Source organism: Acytostelium subglobosum (genome assembly GCF_000787575.1).
Source record: "Acytostelium subglobosum LB1 DNA, scaffold: scaffold12, whole genome shotgun sequence".
Classification (NCBI taxonomy): domain Eukaryota; phylum Evosea; class Eumycetozoa; order Acytosteliales; family Acytosteliaceae; genus Acytostelium; species Acytostelium subglobosum.
The window spans coordinates 617,321-639,635 of NW_012236521.1; the positions used below are offsets into that span (position 1 = coordinate 617,321).

At 43.5% G+C, this 22,315-nt stretch overlaps 12 protein-coding genes across 12 annotated transcripts; 3 read left to right on the forward strand and 9 right to left on the reverse strand.

Annotated features, from left to right (window-relative positions):
* Positions 1 to 23: 23 nt before the first annotated feature.
* SAMD00019534_065380 (hypothetical protein) lies at positions 24 to 1,283 on the reverse strand (the record flags this gene model as incomplete). Its single annotated transcript, XM_012898358.1, has 1 exon — positions 24 to 1,283. The coding sequence occupies one exon, from the start codon at positions 1,281 to 1,283 to the stop codon at positions 24 to 26; it is 1,260 nt and encodes a 419-aa protein (XP_012753812.1).
* An 871-nt stretch (positions 1,284 to 2,154) lies between these two features.
* SAMD00019534_065390 (hypothetical protein) lies at positions 2,155 to 3,168 on the forward strand (the record flags this gene model as incomplete). The annotated part of the gene is made up of 1 exon (XM_012898359.1): positions 2,155 to 3,168. One exon carries the CDS (start codon positions 2,155 to 2,157, stop codon positions 3,166 to 3,168), a length of 1,014 nt encoding a protein of 337 aa, XP_012753813.1.
* An 85-nt stretch (positions 3,169 to 3,253) lies between these two features.
* On the reverse strand, positions 3,254 to 4,474 carry SAMD00019534_065400 (hypothetical protein; the record flags this gene model as incomplete). Its single annotated transcript, XM_012898360.1, has 3 exons — positions 3,254 to 3,607; positions 3,708 to 4,274; positions 4,361 to 4,474. Coding segments are annotated over 3 exons (1,035 nt in total), but the record flags the coding sequence as incomplete, so codon positions are not given.
* A 327-nt stretch (positions 4,475 to 4,801) lies between these two features.
* Positions 4,802 to 6,528, reverse strand: SAMD00019534_065410 (hypothetical protein; the record flags this gene model as incomplete). Its single annotated transcript, XM_012898361.1, has 5 exons — positions 4,802 to 4,963; positions 5,043 to 5,325; positions 5,398 to 5,670; positions 5,735 to 6,287; positions 6,375 to 6,528. 5 exons carry the CDS (start codon positions 6,526 to 6,528, stop codon positions 4,802 to 4,804), a joined length of 1,425 nt encoding a protein of 474 aa, XP_012753815.1.
* Positions 6,529 to 6,876: 348 nt separating this feature from the next.
* Positions 6,877 to 8,595, reverse strand: SAMD00019534_065420 (hypothetical protein; the record flags this gene model as incomplete). The annotated part of the gene is made up of 3 exons (XM_012898362.1): positions 6,877 to 8,145; positions 8,214 to 8,420; positions 8,497 to 8,595. 3 exons carry the CDS (start codon positions 8,593 to 8,595, stop codon positions 6,877 to 6,879), a joined length of 1,575 nt encoding a protein of 524 aa, XP_012753816.1.
* A 192-nt stretch (positions 8,596 to 8,787) lies between these two features.
* Positions 8,788 to 9,655, forward strand: SAMD00019534_065430 (hypothetical protein; the record flags this gene model as incomplete). The annotated part of the gene is made up of 3 exons (XM_012898363.1): positions 8,788 to 8,839; positions 9,052 to 9,207; positions 9,363 to 9,655. 3 exons carry the CDS (start codon positions 8,788 to 8,790, stop codon positions 9,653 to 9,655), a joined length of 501 nt encoding a protein of 166 aa, XP_012753817.1.
* Positions 9,656 to 10,042: 387 nt separating this feature from the next.
* Positions 10,043 to 10,582, reverse strand: SAMD00019534_065440 (hypothetical protein; the record flags this gene model as incomplete). Its single annotated transcript, XM_012898364.1, has 4 exons — positions 10,043 to 10,060; positions 10,143 to 10,211; positions 10,330 to 10,446; positions 10,535 to 10,582. The coding sequence occupies 4 exons, from the start codon at positions 10,580 to 10,582 to the stop codon at positions 10,043 to 10,045; spliced, it is 252 nt and encodes an 83-aa protein (XP_012753818.1).
* Positions 10,583 to 11,065: 483 nt separating this feature from the next.
* On the reverse strand, positions 11,066 to 12,096 carry SAMD00019534_065450 (hypothetical protein; the record flags this gene model as incomplete). Its single annotated transcript, XM_012898365.1, has 4 exons — positions 11,066 to 11,236; positions 11,320 to 11,611; positions 11,674 to 11,912; positions 11,980 to 12,096. Coding segments are annotated over 4 exons (819 nt in total), but the record flags the coding sequence as incomplete, so codon positions are not given.
* A 1,767-nt stretch (positions 12,097 to 13,863) lies between these two features.
* Positions 13,864 to 16,129, forward strand: SAMD00019534_065460 (hypothetical protein; the record flags this gene model as incomplete). Its single annotated transcript, XM_012898366.1, has 2 exons — positions 13,864 to 14,766; positions 14,837 to 16,129. 2 exons carry the CDS (start codon positions 13,864 to 13,866, stop codon positions 16,127 to 16,129), a joined length of 2,196 nt encoding a protein of 731 aa, XP_012753820.1.
* Positions 16,130 to 16,374: 245 nt separating this feature from the next.
* SAMD00019534_065470 (hypothetical protein) lies at positions 16,375 to 19,244 on the reverse strand (the record flags this gene model as incomplete). The annotated part of the gene is made up of 2 exons (XM_012898367.1): positions 16,375 to 17,839; positions 17,905 to 19,244. 2 exons carry the CDS (start codon positions 19,242 to 19,244, stop codon positions 16,375 to 16,377), a joined length of 2,805 nt encoding a protein of 934 aa, XP_012753821.1.
* Positions 19,245 to 19,542: 298 nt separating this feature from the next.
* SAMD00019534_065480 (hypothetical protein) lies at positions 19,543 to 20,826 on the reverse strand (the record flags this gene model as incomplete). The annotated part of the gene is made up of 1 exon (XM_012898368.1): positions 19,543 to 20,826. One exon carries the CDS (start codon positions 20,824 to 20,826, stop codon positions 19,543 to 19,545), a length of 1,284 nt encoding a protein of 427 aa, XP_012753822.1.
* A 59-nt stretch (positions 20,827 to 20,885) lies between these two features.
* SAMD00019534_065490 (hypothetical protein) lies at positions 20,886 to 21,714 on the reverse strand (the record flags this gene model as incomplete). The annotated part of the gene is made up of 2 exons (XM_012898369.1): positions 20,886 to 21,238; positions 21,348 to 21,714. The coding sequence occupies 2 exons, from the start codon at positions 21,712 to 21,714 to the stop codon at positions 20,886 to 20,888; spliced, it is 720 nt and encodes a 239-aa protein (XP_012753823.1).
* Between the last annotated feature and the right edge of the window lie 601 nt (positions 21,715 to 22,315).

Genomic DNA, 22,315 nt, shown 5'->3' on the forward strand with positions numbered 1-22,315 from the left:
AGTGATTGATTCGGAATGAGTGATCACTTTATTATCTTGTACTGCCTGTACAATCTGTTACTCTTGATATACAATACAACTGCCACGACGATGGCTATTAAGGCAATGATTGAACAGATGATGATCAACATTTGCCAGCCTTCCAAAGGCATCAGAGATGCTTTCTTGGCATCCTCTTGACCAAAGAATAGGACGAGTTGGTTGGAGTCGGTCGTTAGATGATAGTCCTCGATATCTTCGTTGGAATTAACCTTTTGGAAGTTGCCCTGAATCATATCCTCACTCTCCACAATGATGTACTCTTCGTCGTACTGAATGGGATCGCCACTGGATGGCGGAAGAATGAAGAGTATGGCATCGGTCAGGTCTGCCTGTCCGCTGACCTTGATGAGACCAATCGATGGCTCAAGAAGCTGCACGTATAGTTCAGAGAGTGGCGACAGCATGAAGTCACCTCTGAGTTGAAGGTACGAGTCGGTCAGTTCCATTGATCCTGTCGAGGATATGGAAACATCGCCATCCATTGTCATTGATGTGTTGAAGAGGAGACTGCCTGCAAGAACATTCACATTTGCCTGCATGTATTGTGTTCCCACGACAAAGCTGGCATCCTCCGAGGTGACTGTTATGTCGTCATTGATGTACATTGAGGCATAAGATGTGAATGATCCAGTGCCAGAAACATTGATGTTACCCGCTCTGAATAGTCCACGTAGTGTTGTGTCTCCAGTGATGGATAGATCGACATTTCCTGGCTGTGCAGTAAAGTTTGTTGAGTAGATGTTGGATGTACCAGTCATTGTGAGTGTGACTGTCCTTGTTTGTGCAGGCTGGCCATCTGTATTGATGATTAAGTCGGTCAGGTTGGCATTGTTTAAGTTGACCTGGCACGGAGAAGCAGCAGTTGCTCCCAAGGGCGTCAACTGGACCGTGCCATATGTGTTGACATTATTAAGTACATCGATGCCAGCGACCAAGTATATAGAGATGGTACTGTTTGTTTGTGAGACGATGGAGTTGATTGTGACCTTTGACGAGGAGTTGATGACCATCTGTGAGTTGGACTGGATGGACAATGAACCAAATCGATTCAAGTTGGTAAAGAATGATTGGCCACTCTGAGCCAATGTTGTAATATTGTTGGCAACACTAAGTTGTCCATTGTTCGATGTAATGGAAGATATATTGGCCGAGGCAACAATCATTGAGTTCATCGAGAATGATGCGGATTGTCCAATCCAGATGTTTGAATGATCGAGCATCGTATCATTGTTGACAGTCATAGCCGATCCATTTTGAAGTGTGATTATAAAGTTGCCAATAACTTGAAGCGATCCAACTGTCATGTTGACATTGTCCGGTAGATATAAATATAAACTTGGTATTGGTGTCACATCAGCGGCAGTGCCATTTAAATATGCAACATCAGCAATTGATGGTAATTGCTGGTCTATCCAACTGGTTGAACTACTAATATCACATCCAGGTGATGTAGTTATACACGTTAATCCTACATTAATATAAATAACTAAATTCATTCATTCATACATGGTCAGTAAATTAGGCGCACTGACTTGAGATGATGATTGACGAACCTACCTTTTGCAAGTGATACATCAACAATTATAAGTTGTAACAACAAAAGTAGGATTGTGCTAAAGGTAATGATTGGCTGTTGCCGCGACCATTTGGATTGATGTTGATGATTGAATGTCATATTGATGACCTGTTCGTACACATCACCATTGAATGATTGAATGAATGAATATCAATACAAGTAGTAGTAAGTTTCGTCTATCTTTATATAAATACTAGTATAATAGTGCAATGACATGTCATAATGATAAACATGTTACATTGTTAGGTAACATTGCCAGGCAAAGGACACAACATGTGGTCCCCAAGGTGGCGAATTGTAATCAATCCATGTGTGTTGTGAAGGGTTGAACCAAACTTAGAGTGCAATAGTGAGTAAAGTAAGGTGCGCATAACCCACCCATTCACGATTTGATCAATCAATGTGATTCCCATAAACATACGCTTTTCATTTATAACAATGACATATTCTGTTTCCAACCAAATGAGGGAAGATAGAGAATCATTCCGATTGAATATATCTCAGTCGGTGACTGATTGACTGAGTAGTACATGAATATGAGTGAACTAAATAATAGTAGCAGTACAAAGAGAAAGAAGAAGAATCAAATGTCAAACAAAGAGTGTCACAAGAAGGAACGACTACATAATGACAATGAAGGTGATTATGACCAACAACATGTTGTTGTTGTTGTTGATGATGTAATAATACCAGCAACAACTACTACCACGACTACAACAACTACTACTACAACATCCACATTAGAGGAATCAAGCATACCTCCTCTTGAGGATCAACAAGCTGATGGAATCGCAGCCTACAATGTATTCTCAAACAAATTGTTGAGACAGAGGATACTGCACTACCTACCCATATTTACATTGAAGAGATCATTGATGACACCATGTGGTGATGCACAATGGATAGGTGATACAAGTGTACTACAACTCACTACTGATGAACCATATATCAACTCGGCATGTTGGAGCTCAAATAGAGTTAGACATCTGGCGCACGGATTCACCGCCACCTTTGGCTTCAGGATGGGCAAGCCCGTCCCATCTGGTCATGACCCACGCACGGCAGATGGCCTGGCCTTTGTAATCCAGAACTCCAGACAGGGCAAAGAGGCCATGTCCACAGGGGAGGGTGCTGGCATGGGCTATGGCGGCATCGCCAACAGTGTGGCCATTGAGTTTGACACGTGGAGAAACCGAGAGCATGGTGAACTGGACAACAGCCACATATCCATTCAGACCGGTGGCAGGAAGTCCAACTCACACAAGCAATCGTACTCAATCGGATATGCACCAGTGGTCAAGTTTCGAATGGACGACTACGCGCCACATAATGTTGTCATTGTCTACGACCCCGTGTCCACAGCCGCCAAACATATTACCGTGTCACTGGATGGTGTACAAATGTTAAAGATCAACCTCGACCTGCAAGTACTACTACGTCTGGAGAACAATGATGAGGCCCACATTGGATTCACGGCGGCAACTGGTCAGCTGCATCAAGAGCACATCATCGACTACTGCCACATCTATCGACTCAATACATCGTTCTAAGGATAACGACGACGACATCATCTTTATTTTAGATCGTCCGGGCGAATGAATCAACATTGCTAGGCGAGGCCAGCACTTGAACTTATCTCATGTGATACTCGATGGTGTCGGCAAACTTGCATTGGCTGCCAACAAAGTCGTAGGAGAACTTGATCTTGAGGTCGCGCTTGTTGGCCTGGAATGGGGCAACGTCGATCTCTCCGTTGATGAGCTCGCCCTTCTTGACGCGGATCACGTCGTCAATGTACATGATCGACTGCTTCCAGTGAGTGTACTTGGCGCGTGGACCAGTGGAGAAGAACACACTCTTGTGACCCTTGCTAAACTCAATGTCAAAGTAGACGACAAAGGCGTGGATAGAGTCGTCTCTGTCTGCTCTAAGCTTGAACTGCGACTTGAAAGGCAGCTGCTCCTTGGTCACTGTCATAATATCGATATTCTAAGTTGAGTTGCAAAGGTATCGTGTCAGATTGATTGATTGAATCCATGCCATCAATGTGATTGATTGATTGAGCGAATGAATGAAGTGGACTACATACTAAAATGTTGCAGTCGTTTGTAACGATCATGTTTGGCTTGACAACGTCGACCAATGGCTCAACGATGGCAATCTCTCTGATACAGCTCATGTCGTAACCATAGACGTTGTTCCAGTACTCGATCTTGTCCTCCTTGTACTCGGCATCCTCGATGGCGTTGATGTGCAGCGATGCTTTGTCGGGCATGATGATGCCACCTGGCACCAGATACTTGTCACGGGCAAACAGGACGGTGTCCAACATGCCCTCGTACAGCATGAAGTAGCCCATCCACTCGGAGATGATGATGTCGACCTTCTCGACGGGCAGCTTGACCTCCTCCATCTTGCCCTTTATCAGGACGATCCTGTCCTCATACTTGTTGGCCTTGATGATCTTCTGGGCAATTGGCAGAATCTCAGAGTTGTCGACACCGATAACCAGACGTGCTCCAGCATCAGCGGCAAACATACACAGAATACCAGTGCCACAGCCAACGTCCAATACAACCTTATCCTTGAACAAATGTCTGTTGTTCATAATAGCCTTTCGGTATGACATAGTTCTAACCTCATCCTTGAGCATTTCCTGTTTATATTATTTGATTGATTGAATGTGTTAGGGCATGTTGATACCCATGCATTGTTGTTGGTGATTGAGGTTGAGACATATACCTCATGGATGCCAAAGTGAGAGTATGAGTCAAAGTAGTAGTCGGAGGTTGTAAGCTCCTTAGTTCTATCAACAAGCTCTTGTTGAGTTGAATCAGACATAGATGAATCAGACATGATTAAATACTATGTTTTGTATATATGTATAGATGTATATGTATGTAATGTTATATATAAAGAAGTATGGGTAATCCAAAGTAATGAATGAAGTTTATTCTTGTCAAGTCGCAAGCGAAGAGAACGAAAGGTGTGAGAGAGACAAAAGCAAAAAAGGACTCGCGAGTCAAACTCAATAAATTAAAAAAATAAAGTGTTGACAAAAAAACGAACGACTCTTCACATCAATGTCAATGTCAGTTGTAATTGTAATGTATCTGGATATATCTACACTTTATATATATATATATATTTACATCCTTCAAAGGAATGTATGCCTAGCTAAGACTAATCATCTTCAGATCGTACATTCAGAATACATTGTGGATGTATCTCTGCCTCCTTAAGTGTAAGTTTGAAGTCCTGCTTGGTATAAACGCGCTTGGGGAACATTGTTATGAATTGATATGATCCAAACTCAACTCCACTTCCATCCAAATAGTTGGACAACTTAAGTTTGATTGATTGATTGATGTGTTAGTGAACACTCCTTGATTGAATGATTGAATGATCATTATAATATACATACAGTCTCTATGGTATCTGTTGAATTGAATCTTCTTTCCAATCTCTCATCATTTGGAAGTTTGAATACTACATGTGTGGAGTCTGGACCCTTGGCAGGCTCTTCTGGTACAAGTTTGCCATGGCTAAGTCTTTCATTCTTCTTCTCCTCTGCAGCCCACGCCTCTGCCTCCAACTTCTGCCTCTCCTCCTCTTGAATTCTCGCCTTTTCAATATCCGCCTTCAATGATTCCTCATAAGCAAGATCCTGCTCCTCCACCAACTTTCTCTTCTCTTGCTTCTCCTCCCTAAGATTGATTGATTAGTATGATTGGAATCATTCCCACCCAAGGCAATGGATGTTGATCTTTTGAACTTACTCTTCAATCATGACCTTGGTCAACTCGCGTTGGCTGGCATTGGATTGATTTGAAATTGACTCGTAGAACTTGGTGATGTCATTGATACCCTCGACGACCTCGAGTAGCTTGGGTATGCTTCCACGGAAGTTTCCAACAATTGCTACTATTGGATAGCTCTCGAAACGATCCTGTGACATGAGGAATGTCTCAATGCCAGCGTTGATAGTTCCGACCCAGAACACATAGTTGTCAGCAATATATTGTTTGATCTCCTCGGATTGAAGTATATCCCTGTTTGTGTAGTACATATTAGTATACTTGCGAGAATGAATGGGCGACTTCCACTACTACTTACAAACAGAAAGTATGCGCTAGGTCGCTGTCTGGGTTGTGGAGGTACGTGAGTATCAGCTTGCCAGTCTTTCTACCATGCGCCAATGCTTCTTTGAATGAGTGCTCGTAGGATGGTGGCACGATCAGACCCATGGCCTTGAGATCCTCGGCAAAGTTGTTGTGCGGCAGTTGATCGATGATATTCATCAGGTCATAAGCAGACATTGCATCACTGCTGGCAGCAGGCATAAAGTTTGTTGCGTATCCATTGCCTTGATATACCTCATAGTCTCCATCATCCTCATCAAACTCTTCCAAAATCTCATCAGATGTTGCTATTGGACGGTCGGCAGCGTTACCATCTTCATTGGCATTATCATTATCATTATTATTGTTGTTGTTGTTATCATTTCCATTTGTGTTGGCAACCTCTTCATTGGCGTTGGCGTTGGCATTGGCATTGTCTTCGGCATTAACATCCGCGTTATTGGCCTTTGTGTCAACTTCCTTTGCAGCCACTTCAACCATCTCTACATTATTCAACTCCATCGAAGCAAGTTGTGTATTATCCTTAACTATATACATTGTTGATATTGACAGTTAGTAGCCATTCATTCAATCGGTTCAATCGTTCAATGATTCAATCAATCACATAATCATACCATCAGTAAGATTCAGTATCAATTGTCTATCAATTGCTATACCAGTATATGCTTCCAATTGATTCTTCAAGTCAAGTACAGTAGCATTAAGCGGTAGTGTAACAGGCAATCCACTGCCACTAAACTGTACATCGAATGATATATGCTCATCCATTTCTCCAACAACCACAGATAGGTAATGTATTTACAAAAGTATAGTATTATATATTATATGTATAAGTAATTAATTATGTATGTATAAGTTCAAGTATTGAATAATGAATGAATGAATGAGAATGAGGATGAACAGCATCACTAACTAAACAACAACTTTAGGCGTTCAAGTGTTCTTCCCCTTCTTTCAGGAAGTGTGAGCAGTGTTTGATCAGCCAGTCAGATGCGTGGTGGGGGGATTGTCAGTCTCTGACCCATCGTGAGTCAACAAAGATTTGCACAGGCACCCAACCAATTCCAAGTTTTTTACAACCTTGAAACTGGAACTCTGATTCAATGAGTTGATCGATCAACTTGGCCCAACAACATCTGCTGCTGCTGAAGACGAAGAAGACGACGAGCTATTATTATTATCATCATTAACAATGACATCGGCATTGTTGTCGTCGTTGATTGGAACATCATTAACACCTTGGGTTTGGGTTGCCTCCAGTTGTGACTTGCGTTCTCTTTCTCTTTGTCTCTCTAGTTTTGCCACTTTGTTATTGTGTACTTTGGACTTGAGATGATTGCGCCACTGCAATGCACCATTCAACTCTTTGTTATCGCATACTTCACAATAGTGTTTCTCCCATTTGTCCAAAGATGATGATGACTTTGTCTTTTGTTTCTTGTTGTTGTTGTTTCCATTGCCATCACCACTGTCACCATCACCAAGTTGATGTTGTCTATTATATCTCTCTGATTCCTTGTTGTCTAAATATGTCTGTACAATGTCATGAGCGACATCTGATACTGATGTCTTCCAAGATGCCAAATCAGTGGTGTCCAATCGATGCAACACCAATTGATCATAGTCGGTCAACTTCTTGACCCACTTCCTCTGTTTGATTGCATACTGTCTGGTCCTTATCTTGATCTGTTGCACGCCCTTGTCCAACTCTGCCCGTTCCATCTGATTGTCGGCCTCGTCTCCATCGGTCCTCTTGACGCGCAGTTGATAATATGGGTACAACTCCTTGACACCGATCGCCTGTGTGATGCCCTTGGTGAAGTTCTCCGTGCTGTTCTGATTGATTATGTCGTCGCGTTGGAACACGTCAAAGATCTCTCGAACCATGCCTCGTGTGAGCATCGTATCGACACGATCATTCAATCGTTGTTCTAGTGCATCACCTGAGCAATCCAACCAAATCAAACATGAACGATATCTCTGTGTCTTCTTCTGTTCGAGGACCATGTCACTATGTCTCTTTCCAGTGTCATAATAAATATCCAGACTTCTCTTTATCTTCCTCGCGTCATTCTTGTGTAACTTCTTGGCCATCAACTCATCAACTTCTTTCAATTTATCATAAGTATATATCCTATCTTGTACAGGCAATGGTGTTGGTGATGTCGCCATTGTAGTAGTCGTTGTCGTTGTTGTCGTCGTTGATGTAGTTGATGTATTGGATGGTGTGGATGTTGGTGAAGTCGCGAATGCCATCGATTGAACATTCTGTGATGTATCCTCATCGAATGAAATGAGAGTATTACTCCAAAGTATTGATGTTGTATAATAATGTGTACCTCCAACAATGATTGGAAGTCTTCCTCTTGCAAGTATATCATCGATCTTCATTCAAGGAATGTCAGTCAGTGTCACTCATTCAATCAATCAATCAAGTCAATATAGATACATACTATTGGTATAACAGTTGCTATGAATGCGCCAACGTTATAATCCATTTGATTGATCTCTAGGATATCCATCATATGATGTGTAATACCTTCCATCTCTTCGTTTGTCACTTTGTTGGTAATGACATCAGCACCTTTATAAAGTTGCATTGAATCACTACTTATTATCTCTCCATTATACTTCTTAGCCAACTCTATTGCAAGCTTTGACTATATATATATAATGTCAAGGTAGTATGTCAGGTAACATGTCACTTCATTCATTCAATCAATCAATCAATCATACCTTGCCCACACCAGTCGTTCCCAAGATGAATACAACAAGCCTCTCATTATCCTTTGTATCCTGTTGTTGTTGTTGTTGTTGTTGTACTATGTCATTCATTGATGTTCAAGCATGTATATATATTAACAACATATTACCATCTTTGATGATGTTGAACACCAAGGGAATAAATCGGGTAACGTTTTGATTTGTATTTCAATTTAATTTTATTTTATTTTCACAATGAGGTTGTGGGATGGAGGAGACGAGGAGTGAGCTCTGCAGCGAGCCTCGTGGGATTGATATACCTTCATGAAGGCAACACGCACATCCTTTTCACATCCATCCGCAAACACTCACCATGGTATGTCTCTGTCTATACCTACAGCATCGCGATACTCTAGCGACAACTCCATCGACTATATCAACCATCAACACAGACTAGGATCATCTCGGATTGATCGATTGAATGATTGAATGATTGAATGGATATGATGATGATCATCAACCAAAGACAATGGACAGACTCATTAACAGATACCTCTACTCTCAATCTAATCTAATAGTCCAAGAAAGTCTCTGCCCCAAAGCAAGTTGAGAATCTTGCCAACAAGATCGGTAACAGACCAGGTGAAGAGGTCCTGGCCGTTGCTCACATTTTCGCCTCCTTCAACGATACCTTCGTTCATGTGACCGATCTCTCCTCAAAGGAGACCATCGTCCGTGTTACTGGTAAGTGATAAACTACACATCACAACAACACAACAGCACAACAACAATACAGGGGATGACAGGTCTCATGGACAATGACACACCCAACAGGATCGAACACAGATGTACCTAACAATCAATCAATCAATCAATCATTAATCAATCGACAATAATAGGTGGTATGAAGGTCAAGACTGATCGTGATGAGTCTTCCCCATACGCCGCCACCATGGCCGCTCAGGATGTCGCTGCCAGATGCAAGGAGCTCGGTATCACCGCTCTGCACATCAAGCTCAGAGCCACCGGAGGTAACGGTTCCAAGACCCCAGGTCCAGGTGCCCAATCCGCCCTCAGAGCTCTTGCCCGTTCGGGTATGAAGAATCGGTCGTATCGAGGATGTTACACCAATCCCAACCGACTCTACCAGAAGAAAGGGTGGTCACAGAGGTCGTCGTCTATAAGCAGCTAGTACAACTATTATTAAACTGGTTACCTTTGTTTCTTAAGCACTAAATTAATCAAGATCATGGATCTTGTAGTCCAACAACAACAGCTATTCAATCAATCAAACAATCAATCAAGGAATAAGAGTAGGTGGATAGTGTCTATGTTAAGTTAGTTAGTGATTACCAAGCATGCGCTACTTGGTATCGTTGTTATTGTTTGTTTAAGTTAAGTTATGTGTGTGTACAATGTCTGTTGTCTTAGTTTGATAATGGCATAGGGCTAGCCTTATGCTTGATACATGGTTATAATATATACATAGGTGTCTTATGATGAATGGACTACTGCTACACTCGTTGTTGGCATCGGCTGACATATTACAAGTGTAGTAGAGAGTACCTCTTCCACTGACTCATTCATTACGGCTCAACTATGTCATTGAAGTATGATTGTAAGTATGTATTCCTATTCCATTCAACCAATCAATCAATGACATTGACAGACAGACATACCTTCAATTGGAATTGGAACAACAATCTCTTGATCTGATCCACGTACTTTATACTTGACAACCAATGATCCTGATAGTTTATGATCACAAGCGTTATTGGATTGTGGTTGATAGGTTATATTGAAGTATCTATGCTCTTGAGGATTGAGTGGGATATGAGGTTCATTTGGACAATGCTTTGAATATACACCTCTGACATCTGGCAATTTAACACAATGTCCCAATTCCTCAATATGTACAATCATATCAACTAGATTGAATCCATTATTGCATACACTGAATGATAATCTCTTATTATCCTCTCCCTATTATTATTACAATATAATAATATTAATAATTTGTTCATTCATCCTTTAGACATGCATGTCCTCTTCATTTTGAATTATCACTTACATGTACATGTTTGAATCTCAATTGAGGTGGACTAATCTGAACAGACATTATTATTATATATTTGATAGAGTGTTCTGTCCTCAAAGGTATGACTATTGATGAATGACTGATCTAATAATTGAATCGTTGATGTATGTGTGTGTGTATGTGTTTGTGTGTATGTATGATGTTGTAATCTGTCTTTGTATTGTATTGTATGTTGAGTTGAGTTACATTGAGAGAGAGAGAGCGATACACAACAACTTATTTATTCTTATTAATAATAAACAACATCCACTCAAATTGAATCAAGTCATTCAAGTTGCAAAACTGCCCCAAGAGGTAATCAAGATCACCCGATTGGGTACAATGAATAGTTTTCCCCCTCTCAAACTCTCAAGGGCACAGTCTACCACCCATTCACTCATCGGCATAGACTGTTTTATTCAAACACAACCTTTTGTTAGCCCCATTCCCTCAAACACTTTCATTCATTCATTCATTCGTGTAACCAATAACAATGAAGTTAATTAATTATTTGTTTGATTGATCAACAACATCAACAACGTATTGCTTGAGGAATGGGAACCAAGCAGATGGTATAGGTGCATCCCATATACCAATGTTACTAATCTTTGCAGAGTTGATCATGTCGAATCTTGCTTGAAGCTCTGCATCGCTGAATGGTTCATTGTTATCACCTACTGTCATCAGTCCAATGGCCTAAAGTAAAGATGGAACAAATAGTCAGTCAGTCATTCATTCATTCAATCAGTCATTGGATAAGAGATAGTGGATTCACTTACAAGTTTGTTCAAAGGTATTGATTCGACAGAGAATTGGAATTGTTGAGTGAATGTTGTTAGGTTACTGGCGTAGGTGTTCATCGTGTAGATGAGATCGACTTGAGTGCGACCCAGTAATGTAAGATTCCAGAATGGATCGTATGTGGCAGCACAAACAGTGAGTATCTTTCCAAATGCATGTAGTTCATTTGCAAACATATCTACAAAGTTTGCATAGTCTTCTGCATCCTGTGCATTGCCGCCCACAGGTTCAATGTCCACACTGTATCCATTGAATCCTTCGTCAAGTGCACTTAGAGTATATGTCCATGTAAGCTTATATACTCAAGATGTGTATAGGGTAGTAAGACTTACTATTGAACTGCAGATGTGATGAATGGTTGTGGATTACGGAATAGTTCACGGGCGTATTCAATTACTTCTGGACGACCCCATGGACAACATGTTGATATCATTGGCAATGTTTGAAGACCGTATGATTTGATCGTTGGTATTACATCTGTAAAGTTATTAAGTATCAATGTTGAGTTTGGACCCAAGTTAAATCTTTCAAATGCCACCGCACTCAATAAGTTTGATATACTCTCTATTTCCTAAGATGATCAACTTAATGTAAGTGATTGATTGAGTGAATGAGTGAATGAATGGATTGTACATTACTTCCAAGTCTGAAGCGATTGATTCGTTTGTCCTTTGAAGGCCCATCCATGGCAATACACCATTCTTCTTCTGCTTTGAAGCATTGGCAAAGCAGATAGTGACCAATAATATGGTTATAACAATGATGGTAATAGTATATTTCTTCATCTTAACAATCTATTCTTTGTTTATTAAACATTATGATCATCTTACCATTGTATTGAATAACAATCAATCACAAGTCATTCAATCAATCAAATCAAATCCAGATATTTTCGTCAAGATGGAGACGTCTCAAGCAACACACAAATCACTAATTCTCTCTTTGAGCGAACAATGAATGAATGAATGAACGAATGAATGAGCTATGGATGAATGAATGAATGTAGTTAATAGGTGACCAACTAGATTGATTGATACAATCCAAAAGGGTATAGATCCAAACAAATAGGAGTAAGTCAAGTGTTTAAGGTTATGTTACCGATCGGTATTTTACCAGGTTGTTTAGGAATGAATGGGCGATCACTGATCAGTGAACGACGACGACGACTGGTCGTTCTAAATCTAAAACTGTTTAGAGATATATATCACGCTAAACAAAGAAAGATGCCGAAGAACTTTGCAACTACCACCAGACCGACTGACAAGATCCAAAGACTGGTCGTCTAGTCCAAACCATGTCTGGACGCATGTCATCGTGGATGTTATGAGGTTAGGGTTTGAGGTCTGTGGTCTGTGGTCTGGCGACCTGTCGTTACTGTTACTCATACATACATACATGACATCTGTTACCTTACTTACCCTAGGGTGACACTACTATCTGCCTATCGATCTCTTACTTTGCAAACATAGGCCACTTGGTATGAAAGCTTGTGGCTTATTCACACACACACAACAGACAAAGACACATACCGATCATTCAAGTTATTTGATTGGTTGGCAATAATAGTGTAGTCACTTACATAGTGACCAAATTAGAAGTCGACCAAAGGGGTGAATGCGTGATCTACTGGGTGATTGAGTGAACGACAGTGGAGTTAGTCCACCACACCCAAGCCAACCTTCTATCTCATCGTGAGCTCTCTTGTCTCAATGGGGCGGGCTGACGCCAATTTAACTGTTTATTGATGTCACCCCATTTCATTAACTTATATCTGGGGACAATCACCGGCACTTGAATAAGCAGCGTGTGAGATTAATTCAATGGTTGTCGTTCGTTGACACCCTACCCCAACACGTGCGCCACCCCCGTGATTGATTCGTTTGCAAGTTTGAATTGATGATAAATTTAAAGAGTCACCACACATGCGTGTGCTGAGCGAGTGAGTGACCGACGCGCCGCTTTGGTTTGGAAAAAAAAACTGGATATCACTCTGATCAGTGGCAGGGGTAGACAATGAGTGGCTGCATCTTGGAAAGTTGTTGTGGCTAACAGCAACGAAGGGTACACTGCCCAATAATATTTGATCGTTGGTCGAGTGATGGCGACCAAAGTTTACGTGAAGTGTTTTGTAGACAGATTGATGGTTGATGAATGAATGAATGGACCAACAGTCCATCATCATTCAATCACTCCCCTTCTGATCACTTCGGGCCACAATGGGCCAGTATCGAGCATTCATTCGATTGATTCACGTATCAAGAATATCCCCATTTTCCTTAGACTGTGACACCAAACAACGATCCGAGGTTATACATATCCAATTTAACAACTCATCAATCAAACAATCAATCACATAAACCATCTCCATCTTTAAACACACACACATATACATACATATACTTTATACTTATATATATATACTTATATATCACATTCGATTGATCGATCACATTGATTGATTGATTGATTCAAACTCACACTCACTCACTCACACACTCAAACACAAACACAAACATACAGATATGTCATCAAACATTATCCAACAAACAACTACATTGTTGTGGATTGTGATTGTTTGTTTGGCATGTTGGACAACAGTTATAGATGCCCAACATCCTTTTAAGATTGCTGTTGTGGCCAACGGAAAGATCAATGACTTTGGATTCAATGCAATGATCAATGAGGGTGTGATCAGCGCACAGAGACTTCTAAACTCTACAAACATCCACATCTATCCAGACATTGGCAGGGGCATCCTGAATGACACCATCGAGAGATTGATCAACGATGGCTACAACGGCATCATCACCACGTCCACCGAGATGACCGGCCCCACCATATTCTACGCCGGCATCCATCCCGAGATCCGTTTCCTGACGCGTGGACGTAACGCCAACACCACGGCCAACCTGTCGTTCTTCTCCTACAACATCGCCATCTGCAACTACATGATTGGCTACTTTGCCGGCCTTTGGACACAGACCAAGATGATCGGATACGTGGCGCCCGGCCTGCCCGACGTGGCCAACTACAATGCCAATGCACTGTTTGTTGGCGCACAGCGCGCCAGACCCGGCGAGAACGTCACCGTCACCGTGTGGAACACGGGCTCGTGGCACGCCGTTGACAATGCCACTGGCGCCACAAACGATATCATTGATCGTGGCATTGATATCATCAGTCAGAACCAGGACGATAACACTGTGGTCACTGCTGGACTCAAGCGAGGAGTGATTGGCATGGGTACCAATGGATATCCACAAAGCAGACTCTATGGTGAGAACATTGCATTTGGATTTGTCACCAACTGGGCTCCAGTATTCATCAACTTCACCCAATTGGTCATTACCAATTCCAGCTACTCCAGGAAGGACTGGGGAGACTTTAACAACAAATTCCTCGAGCTCTCAAAGTTCAGTTTCCAAGTATATATCCACATCCTCTCTTCGTGGCGCCAAACATGAACTAACAATGACTCAATCACTCAATCAATAGGTCAATGCAACCATCCGACAAAAGGTGAATGAAGAGGTCGAAAGATTGATTGGCATGCCATTCACATCACATCCATACTATTGTAATGAGTACAATCACTTTATCTTCCCCAATATGTCAGCAACCGTCAATAATTGTATGTCTGTGGCACAGTTCTTCTTTATGAATGATCCATACCCAGGCATCAATTATCTCGGCTACTACAAGGTTCCACTGACCAAGGTTGGCGTATCGATACCCGTGCTCATAGGTCTGACCACTGCCTCGGGCGTCATGATCCTCCTGGCCGTTGTCCTGATGATCCTCGTGTTTATTTACCGCAGCTCATCATCCATTCGTTCGGCCAGTCCATTCTTCTGCTACAACATCATCTTTGGAGGCATCCTCACATATGTGGGCGTGATCGTCTTCTCGCTCCCCAAGTCCGACGCCTCGTGTAACTTGCGCTTCTGGTTCCCAGCCGTCGGATACGCACTGCTCATTGGCAGTTTGGTCGTCAAGAACTTTAGAATCTGGCTCATCTTTGACAATCCACGTCTAAAGGTTGTCCGTGTGACCAACTCCCAGCTGTACCCATGGGTGATGGGACTCGTGGCCATCATCGTTGCGCTTCTCATTCTCATGGCCGTTGGCCCTATTGGCAACCTGCGCGCTGTCCAGTCGAATGCCGGCCTGTCCAAATATCAGTTCACTGACACCTGTGAGATGACCCGCGCAGGTTCCATCCTGCTCATCCTGGTACTGTGCGTCTTTGCCTTGCTGATCATGATTGGCAGTTTTGTCTCATGGAAGATCAGAATCGTGGACATCCTCGAGTTCAACGAGTGCAAGCCCATTGCCTATGTGCTCTACGCATGTCTCGTGACAATCTTCATTGTCGTGCCACTGATGGTGTCGCCACAGACCGACACATCACAGACAATCATCATTGGCTCAGCCGCCCTGTTCATCACCACCATCTCGCTGCTGATCCTGTTCATCCCCAAGTTCTTCCGTGTCTACAACCTGGACTCGTCGTCGAGCTCCATCTTTGAGAGCATGGGCAACACCAAGCTCTCTGGCATGAGTGGTCTGACCAGCATGGTGTCCGAGAATCCAGAGTCCAGAGCAGTGCCATCGTTCGTCGTTGGTGAGGAGGGCAATGTTACCGTGACCGTGACCCCTGAGCATGTGTCAGCATCGGCCTCGGGCACCACCTCGGCTTCCCTTTCAGGACCAGTACATGCCACATTCGATTCCGATGACGAAGACGACAGCAACGCATCCAAGCCCCCAACCGAAACGTCTGCATAAGGTGTACATCATTGGCACACAAGACCGATTGTTGTGTCCATATCTTCCTACCTTCCTTCCTCCCTTTTTTTTTTTCTTCCCGCCTATTTGTAGCATACGTACATACCTTCCTTCCTTCCTTCCTTCTTTCCTTCTCTGCAACGATCCAATCATCGCCTACTTTATAAAGTATCATATATAACATAATAATATAATATATAATTATATAATTGTATCCAATTAAAGGGTCGCGTCTACTTCATTGTTTATTCCTGTAGCTCCTGTTCATCCTCGACGGATGGATGGTAGGGCACACCACTGAGGATACGTCGGAAGTATGCTGATTCATTGTAGATATGATCAATTAGTTGGCCAAAGGGAATGGAGTCGACCAGTTTGGATGGTAGGTAGATGGTAGCTTGCTTCATTGATTGATCATGGTACTCGACAAACACATCCTTTGCACCAATGATAATATCAATGTTTGGTCCAATGGCTCGAAGTGCATTGGCCTCCTCATTGGATATTGACGCCATGTTGGCACGCAGTTGCTTCACAGCTTTGTACTGTAGTGGAAGTTTCTTGACGATTGCGCCATCAATCTTAACGCTGGAAAGTGCGTGTCTCTCTTTGATCGATTGCAACATGGACTCGACCAGCTGCATCTTGAGCACGAGGTCCGTCGACTCGAGCACGGGCGCATAGAACTCCTTCTGTATCGTTGATATCTTGTTGTAGTTGGCGTTCAGAAAGAGCAGTAGCTCTGTCTCTGTGAAGTTGATTGGGATGTAAATGTAGGCCATGTCATTCTCGGGTGACATGATGAACTGATAATGATCGGAGAGCACCAAGTGAAGATTAGCCCAACCAAAGTCTGCAAGTCTTTGTTTTGGCTGTGCTACTATCTTTGTTTCCTTGATTGTTGGTCGTTGTTGTTGTTGTTGTTGGCGTGATGATGATTGTTGTTTGGAAGTTGTCTTGACGTGTGATTGTTTTTGTTCTTGTTCTTGTTCTTGGGCTGTGGCGGATGGTTCAGGATTGTTGCCAAATACTGGCAATGTGAAGTTGCTCACTACATCAACAGTCATTGTTTGTGGGTTGTGATCTGCGTCCACAGAGGTCGCCAAGAGATCAGTCGGTTTGCGATGTCTAAGATATGCTGAACTTCCATTGCCATCGCTGTCGTCGTGCTCATATTCATCGACATTTGGATCGGGGAATGCCATTGGCACTCGATGTTCAGTGTTTACCATCTCTCTCAGTTTGGTGATGCACTCCATTGCTGATCCAATATGAGGTGCAGACTCCAAATAATTGAACGTATTTGGGTTGACAATTGTCAGAGGTTTGTATCTAAGGTCGAGAAAGTTATCATACTGTTGTTCTTGCAAGTCTGATGATGTCGATGGTGATGGCGGTGGCGTTGATGCTGAGCCGCTAGACTTGCTCTTGTCCGGCGCTGATTGGCGGCCGCCGTATTGAGCAATCAATGCATTCAAGTCGTGTAGCTTGGCACCTGATAATTTGAGTCGTCCAGGGACTTGACCCAACTTTGTCTCGGGCAATGAAGTCCATTGTTGAGCTCGCACCTCCTCTATCAGTTTGGTAACTGGGATACCCATTTGATCGAGAGCAGCCCTTGCCTTTGAGAACTTGAGCTTTGAACTCTTCATCGTCCTCTGATTCATTGAGTAAAGGTTCTCCACTGTTACACTGTTCGCACCCAACAAACTAAAGACATGATTGGATTGGATAAGTGAATGATTGATCGAGTGGGAGATGGTACCATAACCAACCTTTTAAGTTCATCAGCTGATCGTTCCAGGATTGATAGGTTGTTCTTTGAAACTGAGTATAGAGCCTTGAAGCCTTCCACCATATCTGGTACCTCCTCCTTGATGTATGATAGTGTTTCCACTGGATCAAAGTCACGTGGCAACACTACAAAGTTACTGGTGGCCAGTGATTGACGAAGTTGATCAACATACTGAGGCATCGCAATCAGTATCGGTAGTTGATGCCATGAACTAAACTCCAATTGCTCCAGATTGCCCTTGAGATGAAGTATCTGTAGCTCAGCGTCACGACGCTTACCAAGTGATCGCATCACATTCATATCGCCCTTGATCTGCTCGCCATAATAAAAGAATATCTTGTTCTCGTTGAACAGCTGAAGCAGAGTCGACTGCTCCAGACTGAGCTCAGCAGTGATACGACTCGTCGTCACATTATTCTGCATGATAAACTCGTCCATCAGCTGAGTGATGCTGAGACCGTCCTCGCCTTCCTGGATGGACGACTCAAAGGTCTCGTCCCAGGGGTCGTCGAACGACTCGGTGGCGGCGTCGCCCTCGTCCTCGGGGCGCAGCAGCTGGGCCAACTCCTGGAGCTCGTGCGGTGGGATGGTGATGTCGGCTTTTTGAAAGACGGCAAACATCTGTGCGTAGATGTCCAGCCGCAGTTTGAGGACGTAGTCGGCCAACGCCGACTTGGACGAGGCCAGATCGAGCGGCTGCACGTCAAACGTCATCTCGTGTTCAAAGTGGCCAATTTGAACAATCTGGCCAGGCGTCGTGGTCTGATGATGGAAGGAGAGGGAGATGGTCGTGGGGATGGCCTCCAGCTTCATCTCGGTGGTGCTGCCTTCGTGAACGCGTATATAGGCATCTCTATTGCGCAGCAGATTGTTGAGCAACGTCAATGACCTCTGATTGGTGTTGGCAAGATCAGGCTTATCGTGCAAGACATCGGGATGCACCTTGACCAAGAACTTCTTCATATGTCCCTTTAGCCATGTCTCCATCTCACGAGGAGGACTTCTATATCTTGTCTTCCTCGTCGTCTTCTCCTTCTCCTCCTTCTTTGATTCAGATCTTAACTTTGCTTTGAATTGTTGTTGATGTTGTTGTTTCTTCTTATTCTGTTGATCATTATCATCAACATCATAATCCTCTACATCTCCATATTCTAACTTCTTCTTATTATTATTATTATCATTACTCTTTGATGACGTTGATGAGGTTGAAGTGTAATGCCTGGCAATGACATCATTACTTGGTTTGATGAGACATGTTGTCGATTGTCTTATGAATGTAGTTCTTGTCAATGGTCTTACGACCAATAACAATCTATTCATCTTACTTCGTTCGTCTTTGACTCGCACATCAATGAATGAACAAAGTTAGATGAGTTTCGTTCGTGTTTGGCACACGCGCCCATTCAAGTCCACTTGTTGCCACCTCTCGCTCACGTCACCAACCTCACCAAGAACTCATCCATAACACAACACACTCGCGAGACATGACAAAGAAGATAGATAGATAGATAGATAGATACAATTACAATCGAAGTTGTTATTATATATTATATGATAAATAGGGTAGGTAGTATACTTGGTTAACCAGGGGAACATATGTTGGATGATTGACAAACTGCTACTTGGGCATCTTCTTCTTGAAGACCCATTGGATCTCTGAATCTTCGATGGAAGTCGATGGCTTTTTGAAGTTGTTGTGATGCTGTTGTTGTGATGATGGCGATGGTGGAGATGTCGCCTGTTGTTGTTGTTGTGGAGGTGGTACAATGATTGGTTGTTGATCCATCATTGCCATTGTAGCCGCTGCTGCTGCTGCCGCTGCCGCTGATGAAGATGAAGACGAAGACGAAGATTGATAAAGATTGTTGTTTGTGGCAATGGGTGCGGACAGCTTACGCTGTTGTTGTTGCTGTTGTTGTTGTTGTTGTACCAGCAACTGTTGCTGGTGATGATGTTGCTGCTGCTGTTGCTGAGCAGAATAAATTGAAGGTGGCGTTGGAATTGGTGCAGACTTTGACAACGGGTGACTGCTGCCCATGCCAATGTTCATTGCAGCTGTTGTTGTCGTGTTGCCAATGGTATTGGCACTCTGTGACTTTACAAGATCGAATGATGATGCGGTGGCCGAAGACGATGATGAGGTGGTCAGTGAGGAGGACTCGCTGCCACCACCAACACCACCACCGCCATAGTTTGTGAATCGTAGTAGACGCTCGAGAGCCTCGTTTGGCTCGAGGCCAGGTTGCTGCTGTGGTTGATGGTGTCGCGGAGGTGTATGAGACTGGTTGAATGACGATGAAATGCTCTCGTCGAATCCCTTGTGCTTTGAATGCACGGGGATTGGCGAAGCGGCGCCACTGTGATGCACATGTTGTCCATGTCCATGTCCAGATGGTGATAGTGTTGTTGTTGTTGTTGATACATTTGATGACGTTGATGGAGGAGGCACGACGATGGTTGGCGAGGAGGAGCCTTGATGGAAGTTGCTCAAATGTAGCAACTCTGATTTGATTTGGTCTCCTACCTTTTCGTGTTTGGCAACGTGTCGCGAGAAGTTGGTGATCATGTGCAGACTGCAACCCTGGAAGAAGCAGATGTACTTGCCCTCGCCATCCATGCGAAACAACTTCAGACCATACTTGATCATCTGCTCGCGAAGTTGCACACCGCGCGAGGAGTACCTTGTTGGAATGGCGTATTGCTCTGCATCGTCGTTGTTGCCGCCACCACCGCCTTCAGACATGCGGACATTGGGACTGGAGATTAGTTGGTCATTGTTGTTGTTGTGACTGTGGCTGTGGAGAGGAAGAGGGAGGGATGGGGGTGGGGGCAGGGGTGAGCCCACCATGGCGCCAGGCGAGAGTATCTTGGTACATGGCATTTGTTGCTGCTGGTCTAGCATCTGCTGGTCTGGCCTCCTCTGTTTCTTGATATGTGATGATGATGATGAGCTCGTGGTCATCATCTCGTCGCCACTACCATGGTAGTGGTGGTGTTGGTGGTGCTGGCTACTGCCGCCTCGCGGTGTCGTGGGGGATAGGGATATAGTCCACCGGGTGTGGTCGATACGGCAGAGACAACGGCTGGCATATCGTAGAAGGAGTAGAGCGATTGGAATCGAGCCATTGTCTCATGGGCGTAGGACATTGCATGGCGGAGGATGTGCTGGTCTGCATCAACGTCCTCCTCGGCCTGGCCGCCAAAGGCGCGATCAAACAGCATGTCCTCCATCAGCACATCCTTTTGTTCATCATGTACTTTCAAGTGAACAATGTACTGATGCAGTGACTTGGATCGAATTGGAAATTTACAGCCTTTTGTTTGATTATTTGATTGATTGATTGGAGGGGAGGGGGTGTCAGTGAGTGGAATTATTCCAATCTTTGATTGGAAACAATTATTTAATTAATTGTATAAACATACCTTTATATATACAAATGAAGTTTAAATATTGGTCTCGGGGAAAGCGGAGTTGAATGGCGCCACCGTCTCCGCCTAATGTGGCGCCACTATTCAGGAATTGTTCCATCATCTCTAAGATTTGATGGAGACCACCGGGCGGGGTTGACTCGGATCCCAATCCGAACCCATGACCATGGCCATGCCCCAGCCCACCACCACTGCCTGGTGTACCTCGAGGCGGTGATGAGGAGGTGGTGGAGGCTGCCCACGTTGGCTCTGGGGTCTTACGCTTGATGGCCGTCTGTGGGCTGGAGGCACCACGTGGGGATGGATCATGGACGATTGATGGGATGCGATCCAGCTGATTCAACAGACCTGGCGACAACATTCCAGACGACTGGTGTAGTTGGTGGCCATGTGATTGGCCTTGATTTTGAATTTGGTTGTGATTTTGGTTGTGATTATGATTATGGTGTTGCCTTGGGGAAGAGGATGGTGATCGTTTGGACTGTACATTGGCGGGACCATGGTCATGCACCTCACTATCAAGTGAAGGTGGACGTTGTCGTGGCGGAGAAGAATCAATCATTGTTTTATACGTTCTACCATGTGTGTTTGGATTGTGATTCGTGATGTGGATTCGATATGTTGTGGGGAGAGGGGAGGGGAGGGAGGAGGAGGAATGAGTGAGTGAGTGTGGATGGGAGGATTGGAGGAGGAGGAGGAGGAGGAGGAAGCTGTGGAGAGGGACGCTGTGGAGAGGAAGAGGAATAGGAGGAGGAAGAATCTGAATGAATTTGATATGTACCTGGATATTAATATCTGTTTTCCAGTAGTGATAATGATATAAATAATATATATTTGTTGTTGGAAGATTAATTAATTTGACTTATTGACTTATTGACTGATTGACTATATTGATCACTCGACTCGTCTGATGGATGATCAATTAATATGTGTGTGTGTGTGTTTGTTGTTTGTGTCTGTGT